General features: G+C 47.3%; 1 protein-coding gene and 1 long non-coding RNA gene across 4 annotated transcripts in view; one reads left to right on the top strand and one right to left on the bottom strand.

Annotated features, from left to right (window-relative positions):
- The window catches only part of LOC130274000 (uncharacterized), a 45992-nt gene extending 35988 nt beyond the window's left edge, over positions 1 to 10004 (bottom strand). Inside the window, exon 1 of the long non-coding RNA XR_008844198.1 lies at positions 9544 to 10004. This is a non-coding gene — a long non-coding RNA (uncharacterized LOC130274000). The remainder of the gene's footprint in view (positions 1 to 9543) is intronic.
- Positions 10005 to 10213: 209 nt separating this feature from the next.
- The window catches only part of ROCK1 (Rho associated coiled-coil containing protein kinase 1), a 153013-nt gene continuing 144118 nt past the window's right edge, over positions 10214 to 19108 (top strand). For 2 of the 3 annotated variants that reach the window (XR_008844196.1, XR_008844197.1), the window contains exon 1: positions 10214 to 10712. Coding sequence is in view for 1 of the 3 variants with exons in the window: in XM_056521689.1 (XP_056377664.1) it covers positions 10620 to 10712 (93 nt within the window). In the remaining 2 variants the exon portion in view is untranslated. The remainder of the gene's footprint in view (positions 10713 to 19108) is intronic. The other variant, XM_056521689.1, reaches the window with a different exon arrangement.

Genomic DNA, 19108 nt, shown 5'->3' with positions numbered 1-19108 from the left:
CACATTGTACCCTCTGAATATAATGCTGCCACATACTGTACCCCCTGAATATAATACTGCCACGCACTGTACCCTCTGAATATAATACTGCTCCACATTGTACCCTCTGAATATACTGCTACAAACTGTACCCCCCTGCATATAATACTGCCACACACTGTAACCTCTGAATATAATACTGCCCCACACTGTACCCCCTGAACATAATACTGCCATACACCGCATACCCCTCACCCCATCCTCTGTCTTATCAACCCCCCCACCCCATGCTTGGTCAGCTTATAACCCCAATGCCCCCTCCCCTCCGCTCCATACTCGGTATTGTCATCATCCCATACACCCCACCCTCAGTCCCATCATCAAACCCCCCCCCCCCCCCACCCATCCTTGGCTGTTCAACCCTGTATTCTATATTATTCCCCCCCCCCATCCTTGGTCTCATCATTGCACCCCCTCCCCCCCCCCCCGCACCCCATCCTCAGACTCCTCATCATCATCCTTGCACCCTCCCCCCTGTTGCACCACAATCCTCCCGCACACATGCCTCATCATCATTGCCTTCCCACACCCCATCCTGGTTCTTCTCATCATCATCATTGCACCCCCTGATCCCTCCCCCCATCCTCAGTCTCCTCATCAATCCACCCCCCTCCCAGCACCCCCTTCCTTCTCTTTATCATTGCAAACGCCCCCACACCCCATCCTCAGTCTCCTCATTATTATCATTGCAATCCCAGCCCCCTTCCTCCTCCTCATCATCATTGCATCCCCCCCACCCCACCCTCAGTCTCCTCAACATTGCACCCCCCCAGCACCCCCCCCCCCTCCTCATCATCATCATTGCAATCCCAGTCTCCCAGCCCCCACCCCGTCCTCCTCCTGGCAAGAAAAAATTTTGGGGGCTTCCGTTTCTACGCAGTACAGTTTTTGTTAAAAATTACACTTTATCTTTAACCTTTAGGTCCTTGCAATAAAAATGATACCCAACATATATAGGTTTGATTTTGTTGTACTTCTGGAAAAAATCATAACTACATGCAGGAAAATGTATACGTTTAAAATTGTCATCTTCTGACCCCTAGCGGGGCCCGCAGGCTATGGGACCCGGTAGCGATTGCGACCTCTATAGGTACGCCACTGCTGTACATCATATCTACAGTCATGGCCGTAAATGTTGGCACCCCTGAAAAGTATTTCTCACAGAAAAGGATTGAAGTAACACATGTTTTGCTATACACATGTTTATTCCCTTTGTGTGTATTGGAACTAAACCAAAAAAGCAAATTGGACATAATGTCACACCAAACTCCAAAAATGGGCTGGACAAAATTATTGGCACCCTTAACTTAATATTTGGTTGCACATCCTTTGGAAAAAATTACTGATATCAGTTGTTTCCTATAACCATCAATAAGCTTCTTACACCTCTCAGCCGGAATATTGGACCACTCTTCCTTTGCAAACTGCTCCAGGTCTCTTTTATTGGAAGGGCGCCTTTTCCCAACAGCAATTTTGAGGTCTCTCCAAAGGTGTTCAATGGGATTTAGATCTGGACTCATTGCTGGCCACTTCAGAACTCTCCAGCGCTTTGTTGCTATCCATATCTGGGTGCTTTTTGATGTATGTTTGGGGTCATTGTCCTGCTGCAAGACCCAAGATCTCGGACGCAAACCCAGCTTTCTGACACTGGGCAGTAAAGTGCAACACAAAATCCGTTGGTAATCCTCAGATTTCATGATGCTTTGCACACATTCAAGGCACCCAGTGCCAGAGACAGCAAAACAACCCCAAAACATCATTGAACCTCCACCATATTTCACTGTAGGTACTGTGTTCTTTTTATTTTGTAGGCCTCATTCCATTTTCAGTAAACTGTAGAATGATGTGCTTTTCCCAGAAGGATTTTGGCTTACTCAAGTTCATTTTGGCAAAATGTAGTCTTGCTTTTTTATGTTTCTGTGTCAGCAGTGGGGTCTTCCCTGGTCCCCTGCTATAGCATTTCATTTCATTTAAATGTCAACGAATAGTTTGCGCTGACAATTATGCTCCCTTAGCCTGCAGGAAAGCTTGAATATCTTTGGAACTTGTTTGGGGCTGCTTATCCTCCATTCGGACTATCCTGCGTTGACACCTTTCAACAATTTTTCTCTTACGTCCACGCCCAGGGAGATTAGCTACAGTGCCATGGGTTGCAAACTTCTTGATAATGTTGCACACTGTGGACAAAGGCAAATCTAGATCTCTGGAGATGGACTTGTAACCTTGAGATTGTTGATATTTTTCCCCAATTTTGGTTCTCAAATCCTCAGACAGTTCTCTTCTCCTCTTTCTGTTGTCCATGCTTAGTGTGGCACACACAGACACAGAATGCAAAGATAAAGTGAACTTCTCTCCTTTTTAACTGCTTTCAGGTGTGATTTTTATATTGCCCACACCTGTTACTTGCCCCAGGTGAGTTTAAAGGAGCATCACATCACATCAACAATCTTATTTATCCACAATTTTGAAAGGGTGCCAATAATTTTGTCCAGCCCATTTTTGGAGTTTGGTGTGACATTGTGTCCAATTAGCTTTTTTTTCTCCCTTTTTTGGTTTAGTTCCAATACACACAAAGTGAATAAATATGTGTATAGCAAAACATGTGTTACTGCAATCTTTTTCTGTGAGAAATACTTCATTTTCTAGAAAAATTTGAGGGGTGCCAACATTTACGGCCATGGTTGTATACTTACTGTGCAGAGGTCTAATGCTTCTTAGTGGTTGGAGAATCCATAAGACTCGGCTCCTTACTTTAGCAAGTGTCCATTATAGGCAGCAATAGAAAATGCATTGCAGCAATATCTACCAGATGTAATTTCATCCTTACATCCATTTATGTTTTTATTTCCCTACATGTCATTTAATAATTTAGGGGGAAAAAATATGTAAAAAAAATGTACATGTAGTGAGAGAGAATAGAAATCTCCCCAAGTAGGAGCCCAACTTCCCTTCTGTGTTGTGAAGCCTAACATACAAATAATGCATTCATTCATCCAGCTGGCCCCATATCAGCATGCAACAAAGTGTCCTGCTAGCATATCCCTCCAGAAGATGTAACCTTTCACATAAATGTACAAAGTGCTTCCTGGTAAAAATAAAGCCACAAATAAAAAGTCCATTTGTTTGATAATGAGATTATGGTGAAGTTTGATAGTATAGGGTGGTCTGGTAAAAAGTGATAAATCTAGTGCAATGTACTAAATATGGCTCATAGCCCTAAAGCAACATAGTAACATTGGTGGCATGCTGAAAAAAGATGTACGTTTTCAGTGCAAATACCTGGTGAATATTTTATTCATGAGTTGTATCACCTTAGCAGGGCCCAGATATGTTTGGGTCATTTCCTAGCAACAAGTCATTCTGGAGGCAGGGCACTCCCATATTTACTATGGGCATAGCGTTAGATACGGCCACCAACTTAAGTGCTGCCTTTAGATGTCGGCCACATCCCAAAAACCTTGTCCCACTACACAATGTTAATCTTCCTTTTAGTGCCAGCAAGTGTCTCCTTAAAGCACAACTGTCATGAGGTTTGGGTCATATAACCTAACCACAGTGTGTGTATATGGCGTGTAGAATGTCTCCAGCCTTACTTGTATCCCTCTTATTACGGCTTTCATTATCTCAAAAAACACTTTTCTATGCAGCCACTGAGAGTTGGATAAATGTGGCCAGGGGTTTTCTATGCCCCGCGGCCGCCACACCTATCCCCTGTACACCAGCTCTAGGACCACTGTGTGATTGACACACAGGTCCCAGCGCATGCGCTCCTTATTTTTCATATGTGAGCGCTGCCAGACATTACTTTACAGAGCGAGTCTGACACCTCCATGTGCCCGGGCAATACTAGAGGCAGAGAGTGAGCGCTCTCTCTCTAGTGAATGCAGAAGCGCCCAACGCGTCTCCTGCACAGAGTAGAAGAAAGAGGAGAAGGACGGGCATGTGAAAGATATGGGGCGCATGCGCTGGGACCTGTGTGTCAAGCACACAGTGGTCCCAGAGCTGATGTACAGGGGATAGGCGTGGCAGCCACGGGGCATAGGGAACCCCTGGCCACGCCTATCCGACTGTCAGTGGCTGCATAGAAAAAGTGTTTTTTGAGATAATAAAAGCTGTAATAAGAGGGATACAAGTAAGGCTGGAGACATATTCTACACACCATACACACACTGTGGTTAGGTTATATGCCCCAAACCTCATGACAGTTGCGCTTTAAAGGAAATCTGTTACCAGATTCACCTGCACTAACCTGTCGGTAACGACAGATAGTGCAGGTGACACAGATGACAATGGTACTTACCTTGTCCCGTTCCGTGGTGGGGATCTTCGGTAATCTCCTCCATTAGCTCTGCTCCGGGCACCCTGCTTGGGGCACGGGCGGAGCTTAGTGACATCACTGCTGCTGTTCTCTCACAATGAGACCCAGCAGAGAGCCGCAGCGATTTGGGGCATGGGCGGAGCTTAGTGACATCACCGCTGCTGCTCCCTGCTGGGTCCCGCTGTGAGAGAACAGCAGCGGTGACGTCACTAAGCTCCACCCATGCCCAAAGCCGGTGCCTGGAGCCGAGCTAACGGAGAAGATTACCGAAGATCCCCACCACGGAACAGGACAAGGTGAGTACCGTTGTCATCAGTGTCACCTACACTATCTGTTGGTACTGACAGATTAGTGCAGGTGACACTGGTGACAGATTTCCTTTAAAGTCTAGCTGACGTTTAAAAAAAAAATAAAAAATAAAAAAATGGAAATAAAAGAAAACATGCCACAGGGACATGTAAAAAGTTTTGATCAGGGGGGGTTTCGGTCCTGAGACTCCCATTGAACAGGAGAATGAATCAGGAAAAGGGCATGGTTATACACTTTACTCCCTGGCTTACAGCAATCTCCGCCCTGCAGAATCATTTTAAATAGGCACTCTCATTAAAACTAATTTTTGCTATATCACTCCTTATGGTAAATAAAAAAAACTTTCTATTATACTTTGTTAAAAGAAAAAGTTTTCTATGTTTTATTTGTGTTTAAAAAAGCTGCCACTAGGTGTCTCCCTACTTGTCCAGAGCACATTTCCCCACATCTTGTGCACAGACTTTGGACTCCTGCTGGCCTGGCAGAAGTCCAAACACAGGAAATGCAGTCTGGAGTGCTGAGGTGGGTATGTCCAGCCTTTTCCAATCATAGCTCCTCTCACACTTAACTACCGTTTGCTGTTGATTGCAGAATAAGGGAGGAAGTTCTCCCCTGTATGGCTTCAGATGATGTCACATCTGCTGGGTAACACCCCTCTCAGTTTGTGAATCTGACTGCGACTGAGCAGAAAATACAGAGCAATATCAAGGTAGAAAACTTAAAAAATAATAAAAACACAGGCAGGGGGTGGTTTATCATGATGAGGGCAGTGAACTGCGAGGATTATAAAATTTATCAAGTTAATGAGAGGTACTCTTCAAGTCTGTGGGATTGTGCAGTAAAGCAGGATCGGAGAGTGAAGGCTTAGAGGGGGTCATTATTAAAAGAGATACAGTAGAATCTCCCAATGGCGATCACTCACAGTGCCCATATTTGGGAAAAAAGGCTCAAAAATCTTTCTAAATGACAGAATACTGTACTGTACTCACTCCAGAGTGTAATTAACTATTAAAGACGATAAAAATCAATATAACGATTTAGTAACACTATAACTCTGTGGAACACAAAAATGAAGTATTATAACTGTGTAGGGTGTCAAGATGGCATTGCTGCTGCTTAGGGCACTAGAGATGGGGAGTTTGTATAGAGATGGGAAGGATGATGGAAAAGCGAGAAGCATAAAATGTTTGTCTAGCAAATTCTAGAAATATGAGTTGCGACTAGAAAATACGTTTCTTGGTGGTCTGGGTCAGATGGAGAACAAAAGGAAAGAGAATGATCAGAGAAGATGTCACCTGTAGTCACAGGATGTAACTGCACTTAAATCACTTAAAGGGGCACTTCAGGGAACTGAAACTTATACCCTATGCATGGGATAGGGTATAAGTGTTTGATCGCAGGGGGTTTTACCGCTGGGACCTCTGCAATCTTTTGTACAGGGTTGGCTTCCTACCCATCATCAGTGGGCTGTCACATTCACTCATCTCCGAGGGTGGGAGGGTGTGCGCTGAGGACAGGTAGGCAGTGGGACCTATACAGAAGATTGAGGGGGTCCCAGCGGTCAGACCCCCGCAATCAGACACTTCCCGAAGTACCCCAGTAAACAGTCTTAAGGGTACTTGCTTGGGTCCTAGTAACTGGGCAGTTACTGGGCATGGTTTGGGGTGGTGGTAAGCAAAATAATCACAGCAAAAAAGTGCCCCTTTTTACATTGCATGAAAGTCGTATGATATGCAAAAGGATCCTCCTTTGGTATACATAAAATCCAATGGTAGCCTATGTGTAGAATACGTGCATTGACCATCTTATCATGTAAATGCAACCACAGATTGTTATGTGGACAGAGTCCAATATGTACAGAACTGCCTAAGGGTTTGGGATAAAAAAGAAGCTTTATGGCTAGGTGCTGGGCCGGATTAACAAAGGGGCGGATGGAACTGCCGCTCCAGGCCCCTACCTGAAAATAGGCCTGGCCATCCTCCACCCCAACCTCGCTGTCTGTCTACCTCCCAATCCGTCCACCCACCCACCTGGCTGTCTAACTAACTAGCCCCACCCATCTGTCTAACTAACTTGCACCAGTAACCCACCAAGCTGTCTACCTCAACCTGTCTAACTACTTCGCCAACCAGCCACCCACCTGGCTGTCTACCTATCTCTACACTGACCCACCTAGCTGTCTACCTCTAAACCCACCCATCCACCTTGCAGTCTAACTACCTAAGTACCCACAAGCCCACCTGGCTTTCTAACTGCCCCCCCAACCACCTGTCAAACTACCCCTTCACCTACCAACCTGGCCATCTAATTACCTCCCCAAGCTGTCTAACTACATCCCCAACCACTCACCCATCTGGCTGTCTAACTACCTCCCCTACCTAACCTGGCTGTCTACCTACCTAGCAAGCTACCTTTCTGGCTACCTAACTTGCTTCATAGCTACCTACCTTGCTAACTCCCTGTCCATCTACCTAGCTAACCTACATAGCTACCTACCTACTTAGCTAAGAACATGCCTAGCTAGCAACCTACCTACATAGTTAACAACCTAGCTATCTATCTACCTACCTACCTAACAACCTATCCACCTAGCTAGCTACCTAGCTAGCAACCTACCTACCTACCTGGCTATGTTACGCCGAGCGCTCGCAGCATCCTCTCATTCGCAGCGCCCCGGTCAGACCTGCTGACCGGGTGCGCTGCAATATCACTCCCAGCCGGGATGCGATTCGCGACGCAGGAGGCGCCCGCTCGCGATGCGCATCCCGGCTCCCGTACCTGACCCGTTCCCCGTCTGTCTTGTCCCGGCGCGCGCGGCCCCGCTCCCTATGGCGCGCGCGCGCGCGCGCGCCGGGTCTCTGCAATTTAAAGGGCCACTGCTCCTGTCTCTTACAAACTCCTTCTTCCTCCTTCTCTCCGTATTCCCAATGCCTTCCATGTCTCTCTCCTTAAACCACTCATCCTTAACCGCTTCTCTCCCAAAGTTGTTTCTCCCACTCCTGTTTCCGGTTTGTCTGACGTCTTCTCTGTGAAGGAGATTCTGGCCTCAAAGATTGTCAGAGGTAAAAGATTATTTTTTGGTAGATTGGGAAAACTGTGGCCCAGAGGAGAGATCCTGGGAACCTGAGGACAACATCCTAGACAAAAGTCTTATCCTCAGGTTCTCAGGCTCCAAGAAGAGGGAGAGACCCAAGGGGGGGGGGGGGGTACTGTTACGCCGAGCGCTCCGGGTCCCCGCTCCGCCCCGGAGCGCTCGCAGCATCCTCTCATTCGCAGCGCCCCGGTCAGACCTGCTGACCGGGTGCGCTGCAATATCACTCCCAGCTGGGATGCGATTCGCGACGCATGAGGCGCCCGCTCGCGATGCGCATCCCGGCTCCCGTACCTGACCCTTTCCCCGTCTGTCTTGTCCCGGCACGCGCGGCCCCGCTCCCTAGGGCGCGCGCGCGCCGGGTCTCTGCAATTTAATGGGCCACTGCGCCACTGATTGGCGCAGCAGGCCTAATCAGTGTGTTCACCTGTGCACTCCCTATTTATACCTCACTTCCCCTGCACTCCCTGGCCGGATCTTGTTGCCATTGTGCCAGTGAAAGCGTTTCCTTGTGTGTTCCTAGCCTGTGTTCCAGACCTCCTGCCGTTGCCCCTGACTACGATCCTTGCTGCCTGCCCTGACCTTCTGCTACGTCCGAGCTTGCTCTTGTCTACTCCCTTGTACCGCGCTTATCTTCAGCAGTCAGAGAGGTTGAGCCGTTGCTGGTGGATACGACCTGGTTGCTACCGCCGCTGCAAGACCATCCCGCTTTGCGGCGGGCTCTGGTGAATACCAGTAGCAACTTAGAACCGGTCCACCAACACGGTCCACGCCAATCCCTCTCTGGCATAGAGGATCCACCTCCAGCCAGCCGAACCGTGACAGGCTATTTACCTACCATCATATTTATCAACTTTGGGGGGGGGGGGAGGGGATGTGGTCGATCTACCTACCTAAGGTTGTATTTGTATATTGAGGAGGGACTACCTCCCTTAGGACAAACCTGTGACCGCTGAAGGATAATTACACACAGGATTCCTACAATCAATACTGAGGTAGTAAGAGGGGAAAAGGGAAAGATGGCGTGAGTACCAAAAGATGAATGGAGGTGAATGGTGGGGAGAGAGACAGGGAATAAACACAGAGGGAAAATTACCCAAACCGTGTATCTCCACTATTCTTCTCACCCCTGCAGGAGCAGACAGACCTCTTACCTAAATTTCATCAAGGTAGTCTGTCAGTCAATTTTGCAGTGTGACTATTTGCTGCTCCTTTTTAATATTCTTTATATATGTATGTTATCCAATAAAATTTGTTACTTCTTTATTACTCCTGGCTGTAGTGTCATTTTGCAGGTGTCCTCACTTATATAGTATACAGATTATGAGCATAGCTGGTATATACCTGTATATAGGTCTGTATATAATAACTTATATGGTATACAGATCCTGTGTACAGCTGGAGTCTCGCAGGGGGCCCTTGCTTTATTTGGTCCAGGGGCCCCAAGTGTTGCTAGTCTATTTAACCTCTTCAGGACACCGGGCGTATGCATACGCCCTGCATCCCGAGTCCTTTAGGACCCAGGCAGCACTGGGGGGAAGTGGCCAACAGCGTGGAAGGAAGGATTGGAGCCTTCCTAGTGCCCCCCCCCCCCCACACTACAGCCAGCCCTGTCACCTGGGGGATGGCATCAGGTGGTAGCGGGCCTACAGTTATACATGGGGCAGCCAGGTCTGGGCATTGTCTGCAGGAAATGCACTATTTAGCTACATACTTATTTAGCTATCTGGCTATCTACCTACTCAACTAGCAAACAACAGAATTAGCTACCTACCTGTCTACGTACCTAGTTAGCGAACAACCCAGCTGTTGGCGTCACGGACACTTATAGGCCCATCAAAATTCTCAGCACCAGGCCCATGAGGAGAGATTTATCAAAACCTGTCCAGAGGAAAAGTTGCCCATAGCAACCAATCATATTGCTTCTTTAATTTTACAGAGGCCTTGTTAAAAATGAAAGAAGCGATCTGATTGGTTGCTTTGGGCAACTCAGCAACTTTTCCTCTGGATAGATTTTGATAAATCTCCTCCATGATGCTCTCAATCCAGCCCTGGCTGGGTGTAGGCTGCCATAGTGGTTTTTAATAAAATTTCGGGACCAAAGCCAAAAGAGGGCCCTCCTAAAAAAGGCAGCTGTGGACGTCCTAATCACACTACAAGCTGCAACATCTACCGACGTGCACGTGACCAGATAACATAGTCCCCCCATCCATGATTAGGCCACGCCCATGAGCTGTAGCCACGCCTCAGGGCCCCCCTTTCCTCCTCGGCTTGGCTGTGGAGCCCGTCAGCAGGTGACAGCCGGGGGTTGTTAGTAAATAAGGGGCACAGTGAAGCCGCACGTAGCCCCGCCCCTCATCTTCGGTGTGAGTCGCCCTCCCCGAACCCCTCAGCGCATGCGCAGCCTTCCCCCCCTTTTCTCTCTCTCCCCCGGCCGTCTGTCTGTTTGAACAGGAAGGCGGACATGTTTGTGGAGCGCCTGTGAGTCAGGAGGAGCTTGCGGCATCATCATCATCCGCGAACCGCAAGAGGGAGACCAGCCCTGTGTGCCCTCGGGCGGAGGAAGGAAGGACAGCGCCGAGCGAAGTAATGACCGTGCGGGCCGGGGAGTGAAGCAGCACGGGGAACGTACCGAGAGCCGGCCGCCTCCTACTAAAAGCTGTCACTCGGGCCCCGCTAACCCGTGCCCCGGGCCTGTGTGTATGTGTCCGGCCGGGGCCCCTGGGGAGGATGCCGGGGGCCGTTACGCTGCAGGAGCCGGTGACGGAGCACGGAGCTGAGATACACGGCTTCCTCCTCCTCCTGTGAGGCCCGGGAGACGAGCACTGCATCCGCCTCAGCAGCACCTCCCCGCCCGCAGCCATGTCTACCGGGGAGAGCTTCGACTCCCGCTTCGCCAAGATAGACGTCCTCCTACGGGACCCAAAGTCTGAGGTGAACACGGACTGTCTGCTGGTGAGTACGGCATATCGCGATAGGAGGTGACAGCGGGGTGACATGTCCTGGGATGGGCTTGGCGGGTAACAACTTACTGCCCTCGCCATCCTAATTTCTCATTACAATCTAATGGAACTCCTAGTGCGGTGGTCTCCTAACTTTGACCCTCCAGCTGTTGCAAAACTACAACTCCCAGCATGCCCGGACAGCCGAAGGCTGTCCGGGCATGCTGGGAGTTGTAGTTTTGCAAGAGCTGATGGTCCATAGTATGGAGACCACTCCCCTAGTGTAATATACTACAACTCCCAGCATGCCCTTGTCACATTTCACTCACGGTTAGAGAACTTGTCTCAGCACCTAAGAAAACGGGTCATGACGGGCGCATAAAATCTGAATTCGATAAATTTTTTGCTTGTAAGTGGCATCAAGGTTTACCCCAATTGACTTCAATGTAAGTTGAATGTGATTGTGTCCTCTTAGCGACTTTTTTTTTCCCCCAACACCGGTCGTACGACCAATATAATTGTGCGGCTTTTCTGTGATGTGATGTTGTGCGCCTTTGTTACAGTCGCAGTGCGGCAAAAAAGGGGGAAAAAAAATCCAGGTTACAGAAAAGTCACAAGCAGATTTCAGTTACACGTGACGGGCGTTGAGGTCGGCGGTGGCGAATCGTGCGTGAGCAGCAACCGTAAGGCGACTCGCCATGCAACAGCATATCCCATCTACGTTGCACAACCAGCTTTTTATTAGTTATCATGTGGCAGTAAATAAATAAAAAAGCCAAATTGCAAAGAAGTCACAAGCGAGTCGCATGTGACGTGCGTTAAGGTCATGTGACTTGCAGCCTTAGATCGAAGTTGGGTTTTGTGCGACTGTCGCGTCAGTGACAATCCTTTGCTGCAGAGTCGCGTTGTGTGACGTAATCAAAGACCTAGACGTCGCCCTTGAAATTGACTTCGGGGGACGTTGTTTCGCGCGTTGCAGTGTGACCATATTGACAGTCATGTTGAGGTACGGTCATGTGATCAGTCACCATGTAACCTAAATTACATCAGGTCACAGACAGACCTCTCGTTAAAGGGGTACTCCGGTGGAAAACCTTTTTTTTTTAAATCAACTGGTGTCAGGAAGTTAGAAGTCATTTACAATTCTGTTTATTTAAATAATCTTAATCCTTCCAGTACTTATTAGCTGCTGAATACTACAGAGGAAATAATTTTCTTTTTGGAACACAGTGCTCTCTGCTGACATCATGAGCACAGTGCTCTCTGCTGACATCTATGTCCATTTTAGGAACTGTCCAGAGCAGCATATGTTTTCTATGGGGATTTTCTTCTACTCTGGACAGAGATGTCAGCAGAGAGCACGGTCTTCCAAAAAGAAAATAACTTCCTCTGGAGTATTCAGCAGCTAATAAGTACTGGAAGGATTAAGATTTTTTAATAGAAGTAATTTACAATTCTGTTTAACTTTCTGGCACCCGTTGATAAAAAAAAAAGTACCCCTTTAAGGGTATATTCACACTGAGTAAATCAAGAGTAATTTTCGGCGAAAAATTTAGGGGCGGGAAAAAATAATTTTATTTTCACACTAAATTTGCGTGGAATTGTGCACGGAAATGGGGGGGGGGGGGAGAGAAATAAGTGAAGGGTTTTTCAGCCATTTCCGCGAGAATTAGTTGATGGAAGCGGAAGATTAACTAGATCAGTGTTTTCCAAACAGGCCGACTCCAGCTGTTGCAAAACTACAATTCCCAGCGTGCCCGGACAGCCAAAGGCTGTCTGGACATGCTGGGAGTTGTAGTTTTTCAACAGCTGGAGTCTGGCAAACCCTAAAGTATATTGTATGTTTTGATGCTGACCAGAGCCCCCATATCAGTTGTCATCCGGGGACAGGTAGAGCTTTTCTCATAGAACCGGATTTCCCCTTTAAGTGATGATGAAATAGTTGGTGCATAGAGAGGGAAGTGTGTGCGGGCAGGGGATAATTATTATGGTAGGTGGCATTGTCTGGGCAGGTTCTGCTGCCTGGATATAGCAATCCTGACAAGTTGCCAGGTGGAAAGTATGTTCTGTCTGCTGCCCCGAGAAGTGTCAGCCAATGGAACAATATACAGCAGTGGTCTCCAAACTGTGGGCCTCCAGATATTGCAAAACTACAATTTCCAGCGGCAGTACAGGCATGCTGGGAGTTGTAGTTTTGCTAAATCTTGAGGTTTACAGTTCGGAGACCACTGATATACAGTCCTAGTCCTAGTACTGCACTGCTGACTTATTCTTTCATTAGCTTCTGTAGAAATGCTCAGCCTTCTCCCTTGCCCCAGAGACCAGTGTCGTGTATGGAGCCTGCAGGTTACTGCACGTCAGCTGCTCAGTTATTTCTGTATCCCCAGAGAAGCCCTGTATGTCCGCTGGGCACAGTAGTAACTGACAGATGCTGAACAGGAAGAACTGTGCCTCTCACCTTTATGGTGTACACCCGTCTATGACAGAGAGGAGGTGCCACGCTCCACTAGAATGCTTACACACGAAATGGCGTTCCTTTGAAGTCAGTCTAGCGTACACTTAGATTGCAGGTTATACCGTAGCTTCCTAGTGCCAGTCATAGCACCAGGCTGTGTGTGCGCTCTCTTATTTTCCTCATTCTAGTGGACTGAGGCATCGATAGCAGATTGATAGGTGTTTATTGCAATGAATTAAATTTAGCAAAAAAAGTTCTAAATTTAAATGGACACTGTCTCCAACCAATTGTATTTTATATTTGAAAACCGGCTGCAGCCTGCCGTGATGTCATGACTGAATTAGGACCAATGCCAGCCGGGCAATTGGCCCTAATTCAGTCAGCCTGCGCTCGCTCCTTGCCTGTCAATCAGACAGGCAGGAGCAAGCGCTGAGAACACCGAGGATGTGCGTATTGGCTCCCTCACATGCCAGCCCTGCCTCCTGGCATATACGCTGCTGCTGCCGCCTCATGTCTGCCCTGCACTTGGGTATGTCTTTTTCGGGGGGAGGGGGAGAGCGGGATTCGGGGTAGCGCCATGGCCATAACAAAGCTATTGCTTTCAACCCAGGGTGCCTCCAGTTGTTTCACCACTACAGCTCCCAGCATGCCCTGACAGCCCCAATAAATGTCAGGGCTAGCTGGGAGTTTTAGTGATGAAACAACTGGAGGCACCCTGTGTAGATGAGATAAGGTCAGAAGTTGGCCCTCCAGCAGGCATCAGTGACATCGCGCCTGCTGGGGAAGTCTGCCTGGTAAGTGAGCGCACTACCAGGCAGACTAAAGGGCATTTCTCAGATAGTAAATAAAAATTTAAAGGCAGTAAGGGGGTTGGGGACAGATGGGCTATAGGCAGGGACAGAAAAAAAGATGGTGGGAGCTACTATTTAAGTAAAAAGTGGATTAAGATGGAACTGGTGACAACTATTGGCAGTGTTCAGCCTCAGAAATCTGTAGAATCCAACATGATCTGTTGATCGGAGAGCAACAAAGAGAAAAACAAGTGTACACCTGTCTGAACATCATAGGTTTTAGGCCTCCCACCCCACATCAGACATCGCGGCGAGATTGTGGCACTGTAAACGTTGGCATCTTGCCTATGAACAACTCTTGTGCCATCCATCGGATGTGTAGTTTAGGTTGTAGCCCCTCACTTTTTCTCTCATGGGTGGTAAGAATATATATGTGTCACCATGCATGAAGGGTCTCTGTGTATAGTTCAGAAGGATTTTTCCACATACGTACTCCACACCTTTCGGAACACCTTAGTTCTAGGGAGCATCGGGGATACAGTGGTTGGGTCATGAACTAATCATGTATACAGGAGATGTAACTAAGAATGATCCTATCTTCCAGCTAAGAGCAGTTACTCAGATAGGAATGGGGATATTTGTAGGTACTCGGTGTCCCTGTGGCCTCAGCCCTGCAGGTTGTGCTTCCTGCTGTTTCCGAAAGATTTATATCACGGGTAGTAGGGAATAGTTCCCTGAGGGGCTGCAACTTGCAAAGCGTGTTACATGTTCCATCAGAGCTAAAATAGTCATATAGAACTGCTGTTAAATCTTCTGGGCCCTGAATAAGCAATCCTTTTAGGGTTGTAAATTATTTGGGAATGCCCCGTCAGTACAGATGGGCTGAAAACACAACAAGTAAATTTGTTTGAAATCCCAGTCAGAATTGTAGGGCCACATTAGGGATCGACGGATTATCGGTTTGACCAATATTATTATCGGCCGATATTCGCGATTTTGTTATCGGTATCGGCATCTAACCTTGCCGATAATGCATCTTGCCCGCGACACCCGGGCCCTGCTTTTTTGCATCTCCCACACAGCCACGGTAGCCCTGTAAGAGAACCGCAGTGGCTGCCTGGGAGAGGCGCTTTGAACTCCGGTGTGGCGCTGCTGTGCTTAGACGTGAGGTCACGTCACCATGGGGGTGACCTCACGTCTAAATGCAGCAGCGCCATGTCGGCGTTCACTGTACCACTGATCAGTGTGCCCCGCTTGCCCTCGGTGTACAGTGTACAGTTCATGGAGGGAACTCAGCTCCATTCCGCATGACAGACAACCACCACCGTCACTATGTACTAGCCGTCCCACCCCCTCCTATAGACATGAATAGAGGTGGCGTCACAAACACGGAAACTCCAAGCTTCCATGTTCAGAACGCCATGGCGCTGGCCCTCAGATCGCGGTGGGTCCCAGCGGCTGCATCCCCTGTGATAAGACATCTTTTCCCCCTATCCTTTGGATAGAAGATAAGATGTTTTGCGGTGGGGTACCCCTTTAAAGGGTTTTTCAGGAGGGATTTTTAGAAAATTGTCTGGAATCAGCATGCTGGTCATAGTCCGATGTCGGCATAAACCTATATGCCTGCCCAATATGTCAGTTAATGTTTATGGGACAGCTCGGAGTGAAAACTGTCGGCTGACAACTATCTTGTGCGAGTCACAAGTTAAACTACAAAGGGTAAGGCCTTGTTCACATCAGTGCTGGAGCTCAGTTTACTGAATCCGTCATAATAGTGGGATGTGAACAGAGAAAAAAAATGCTGCAGATCAGTTTCTTTTTCCCCACTCAAGTCCTGCAAAACATAAGAAATGGAGGTGGCTGGGTCCATCGTGCAATGGATTGTCCAGCTCTAGTGTGATTCCTCACTCCATAGAAAACTTTCACTATTCAGCTGCTGCTTTACACAACTGCACCCTGCGCTTGATGTTGCGCTTGATGTTGCGCTTGATGTTGCGCTTGATGTTGCGCTTGATGTTGCGCTTGATGTTGCGCTTGATGTTGCGCTTGATGTTGCGCTTGATGTTGCGCTTGATGCAGCTGCACATTTAAAAAAAAAAATTTGTGCTGATTTTAATACCAGTGTTGATGACGCTTATTCATTGTTGGGAAGAATTATCAAAACCTGTGCAGAGGAAAAGTGGAGTAGTTGCCAATAGCAACCAGATTATTTGTTATATGTTCAAAACGGCCTCTGAAAATTGAAGTTGGAATCTGGTTGGTTGCTATTGGCATCTGCACCACTTTTCCTTTGCACAGGCTTTGAAAAACCTTCCTTTATCCTCTGCACTCGGCGACCCTGCTCTGTAACTTTACGTGGTCTCCACTTTGTGGCTTAGTTGTTGTAATTCCCTAAACCCTTTGGCCGGGTTCACACGTTCGGAAAATGTGACGAATGTCCAAAAAGAAAGAAACGTGTGGACGTTCCACACATTTGACTAATCCGACGGGCTCTAGGACTACTGGGAAATGTGCCTTCTCGCAGATGGCAGTGCATTTCCTTGCGGACTCTGCAGAAAGAATAGACTTGTCCATTCTTTATGTGGGTGCCGAGATCAGAATTTCCGTGGCGGAAACATCTGGTGCGGAAATTCTGCTATGTGAGCAGTGCAGCAAAATCCTATTGAAATCGATAGGACTCTGCTGCAACGGAATGTCCGTGTGGAATATTCTGTGTGGATGTTCCGCCTGTATAAACATACCCTTTCACTTTTCTATGCTGGAGTTCAGTGATCTCTTCAGAACGATCCATTCCCTCACATGTTTGTAAAAGCGATTGCTTTGGTAGGTGCTGGATTTTTTTTACCCATGTGGTAATGGGACTGAATTCAATGTTCAAGAAGAAGCCCAATACAATATACAGTGGTCCCTCAAGTTAAAATATTAATTGGTTCCAGGACGACCATTATATGTTGAGACCATTGTTTGTTGAGACCATAACTCTATGGAAACCTGGTAATTGGTTCTGAAGCCACCAAAATGTCATCCAAAAATAGGAATAAGTGAGGATTAAAGATAACTAAGTAGATAACTAATATAGATAAAGCAAATCCTTAAATATAAAAGTAAGAAAGAGCTGCTGGGAGCTGTAAATCACTGTCTATTTCAGTGTTTCCCAAAGAGGGTGCCTCCAGCTGTTGCAAAACTACAACTCCCAGCATGCCCGGACAGCCTTCGGCTGTCCGGGCATACTGGGAGTTGTAGTTTTGCAACAGCTGGAGGCACCCTCTTTGGGAGACACTGGTCTATGTAGAGGAAAGAAGCTTCTTCAGGGTCCTGTACAGAACACGCAATATCCCAAAAAAAAAATGGAGCCGCCCCCACCTGATGTCCAAAGGAGAAGCCAATGTGGCACTGGAACATGTAATACCTCCCTGTACTGTAGGGAGGCGCTACCAGACACCAGTCAGTGCATGTACTTTAGGAATACAGGGGTTTTATCAGTGAAATGTCCATTCTGATTGGTCGGTTCTTCCAGCCCTTGACACTTTTCGCAGATTCCATAGCATTGTATGTTGAGTCTGGTTTCAAGTTGCAATGGTCCAGAAAAGACCATTGTATGTTGAGGCCATTGTAAGTTGAGGGATCACTGTACATGAATGTACGCAGATATATATATCCAATGTGTGTGTGTGTTAGTGAAGGGTTATCTAGCTTTTCAGAGCTGGAAAGACTTCCATTTCTTATCGGACTAGGAATTGTTTACCTGGTGATGAAAGGTTCGCAAACAGAACCTCCTGCTCAATGAGGTAAATCTCCGCTCCTCCTGCGCTGCACCAAAAGTGCAAGGAGTCAAGGATTAGAAAAACAGTGTGTTAATAATCCAGTAAACCTGGGAATCCCAGCCGGTTATATGTTGTCATATGTTGGGAGTGCAGTTCTACTACAGGTTGCACTGGCTCCTGGGAAGGTCTCCTCTCTCAGGCTGCTTGTGATATGCTAATATGCAGTCCCACGTAAAGCCCTGCCTCAGAATATTGCTTTTATAATGCTTTGTTTATTGTCTTTAAGGCTCATTAATATGTAGAGTAAAATATCTTGAAGAAACCCAACAATGAAGTGTCTGTCCTAAGAAAAAAGGAAGTAGATTAGTGTGAAAGGGAAAATGTTAAAGTTTGATTTCCACCACCCACAGCCATCTGAAAAAACTTGTTCTTGTGCTCGGGCCCTACTATCACTTACTACACCAGAATGAGACCTTGTTGGGAGAGTCACATTCCCAGGCTCATTATTATAGAAACAAATGGCAGCTCCACTTCAGACTGCGGGGCGTGTGAGGCATTGCTAAGTAACTAGAAAATATTTGGGACGTTTCATAGTGGGTTTGATAGATTTAAGCTAACACTGGATTCTTAAGAAGCCAAGCCCTGCAGACAACATCAAATGTCCTATTTTTTGAAGCAGTGAACTAGGTGAGATCTGGGCTGCAGTTTGGAGAAACCTTACACTGGCTGACACAGCGGGTCCTGTGCTGGCTGCAGTGACATGAAGAAACATTGCAGCCATGACACTTTCCTCTTCTCAGGGCTTGTATGTACAGCAGAGCTGTGCCAATTCACCTCATCCTGGTGCTTTTTAATGTCACTGTCCTCTCCACTTGAGGTTTTCTGTGATGGGGTATGCATTGGAACATAGGATGTGATCTACTACATGGTCCCAAACTTTTATATGCCTTAGTATTAAAGGGGTTATCCACCATAAGGTGATTTTAGTATGTACCTGGCAGACAGTAATGGACATGCTTAGGAAGGATCTGTGCTTGTCTTGGGCTAAATGGCTATGCTGTGAAGTTACCATAATACTGTGGCTAGCTTTCTGTGCAGTTGTATTTCCTGTTTTCAGTTTTCTTGTTGGCCTACAAAGCCCATGATACCATTTTCCTCCATCCCACACATCAGCTACCCCACCCATTGAAACATAAATGAGCTGCAGACCTGTGGTTTTCAATCAGGATAACTCCAGCTGTTGCATTACTTGCAGATTGCTCTCTCTACCCATTGAAGCAGACAGGTGCCCTGTCATCAGCTGACTAGTGAGTCAGGTCTCGACCGCATTGCAATCTGGGAAAAATCCGAGACAGCAGTCATTTTGTATGCTGGTAAAAATAAATATTGGAGTGAAAAT

Source organism: Hyla sarda, chromosome 5, assembly GCF_029499605.1.
Source record: "Hyla sarda isolate aHylSar1 chromosome 5, aHylSar1.hap1, whole genome shotgun sequence".
NCBI lineage: Eukaryota > Metazoa > Chordata > Amphibia > Anura > Hylidae > Hyla > Hyla sarda.
The sequence above is the reverse complement of the archived record's forward strand: the minus strand, read 5'-3'. Positions and strand labels throughout refer to the sequence as shown.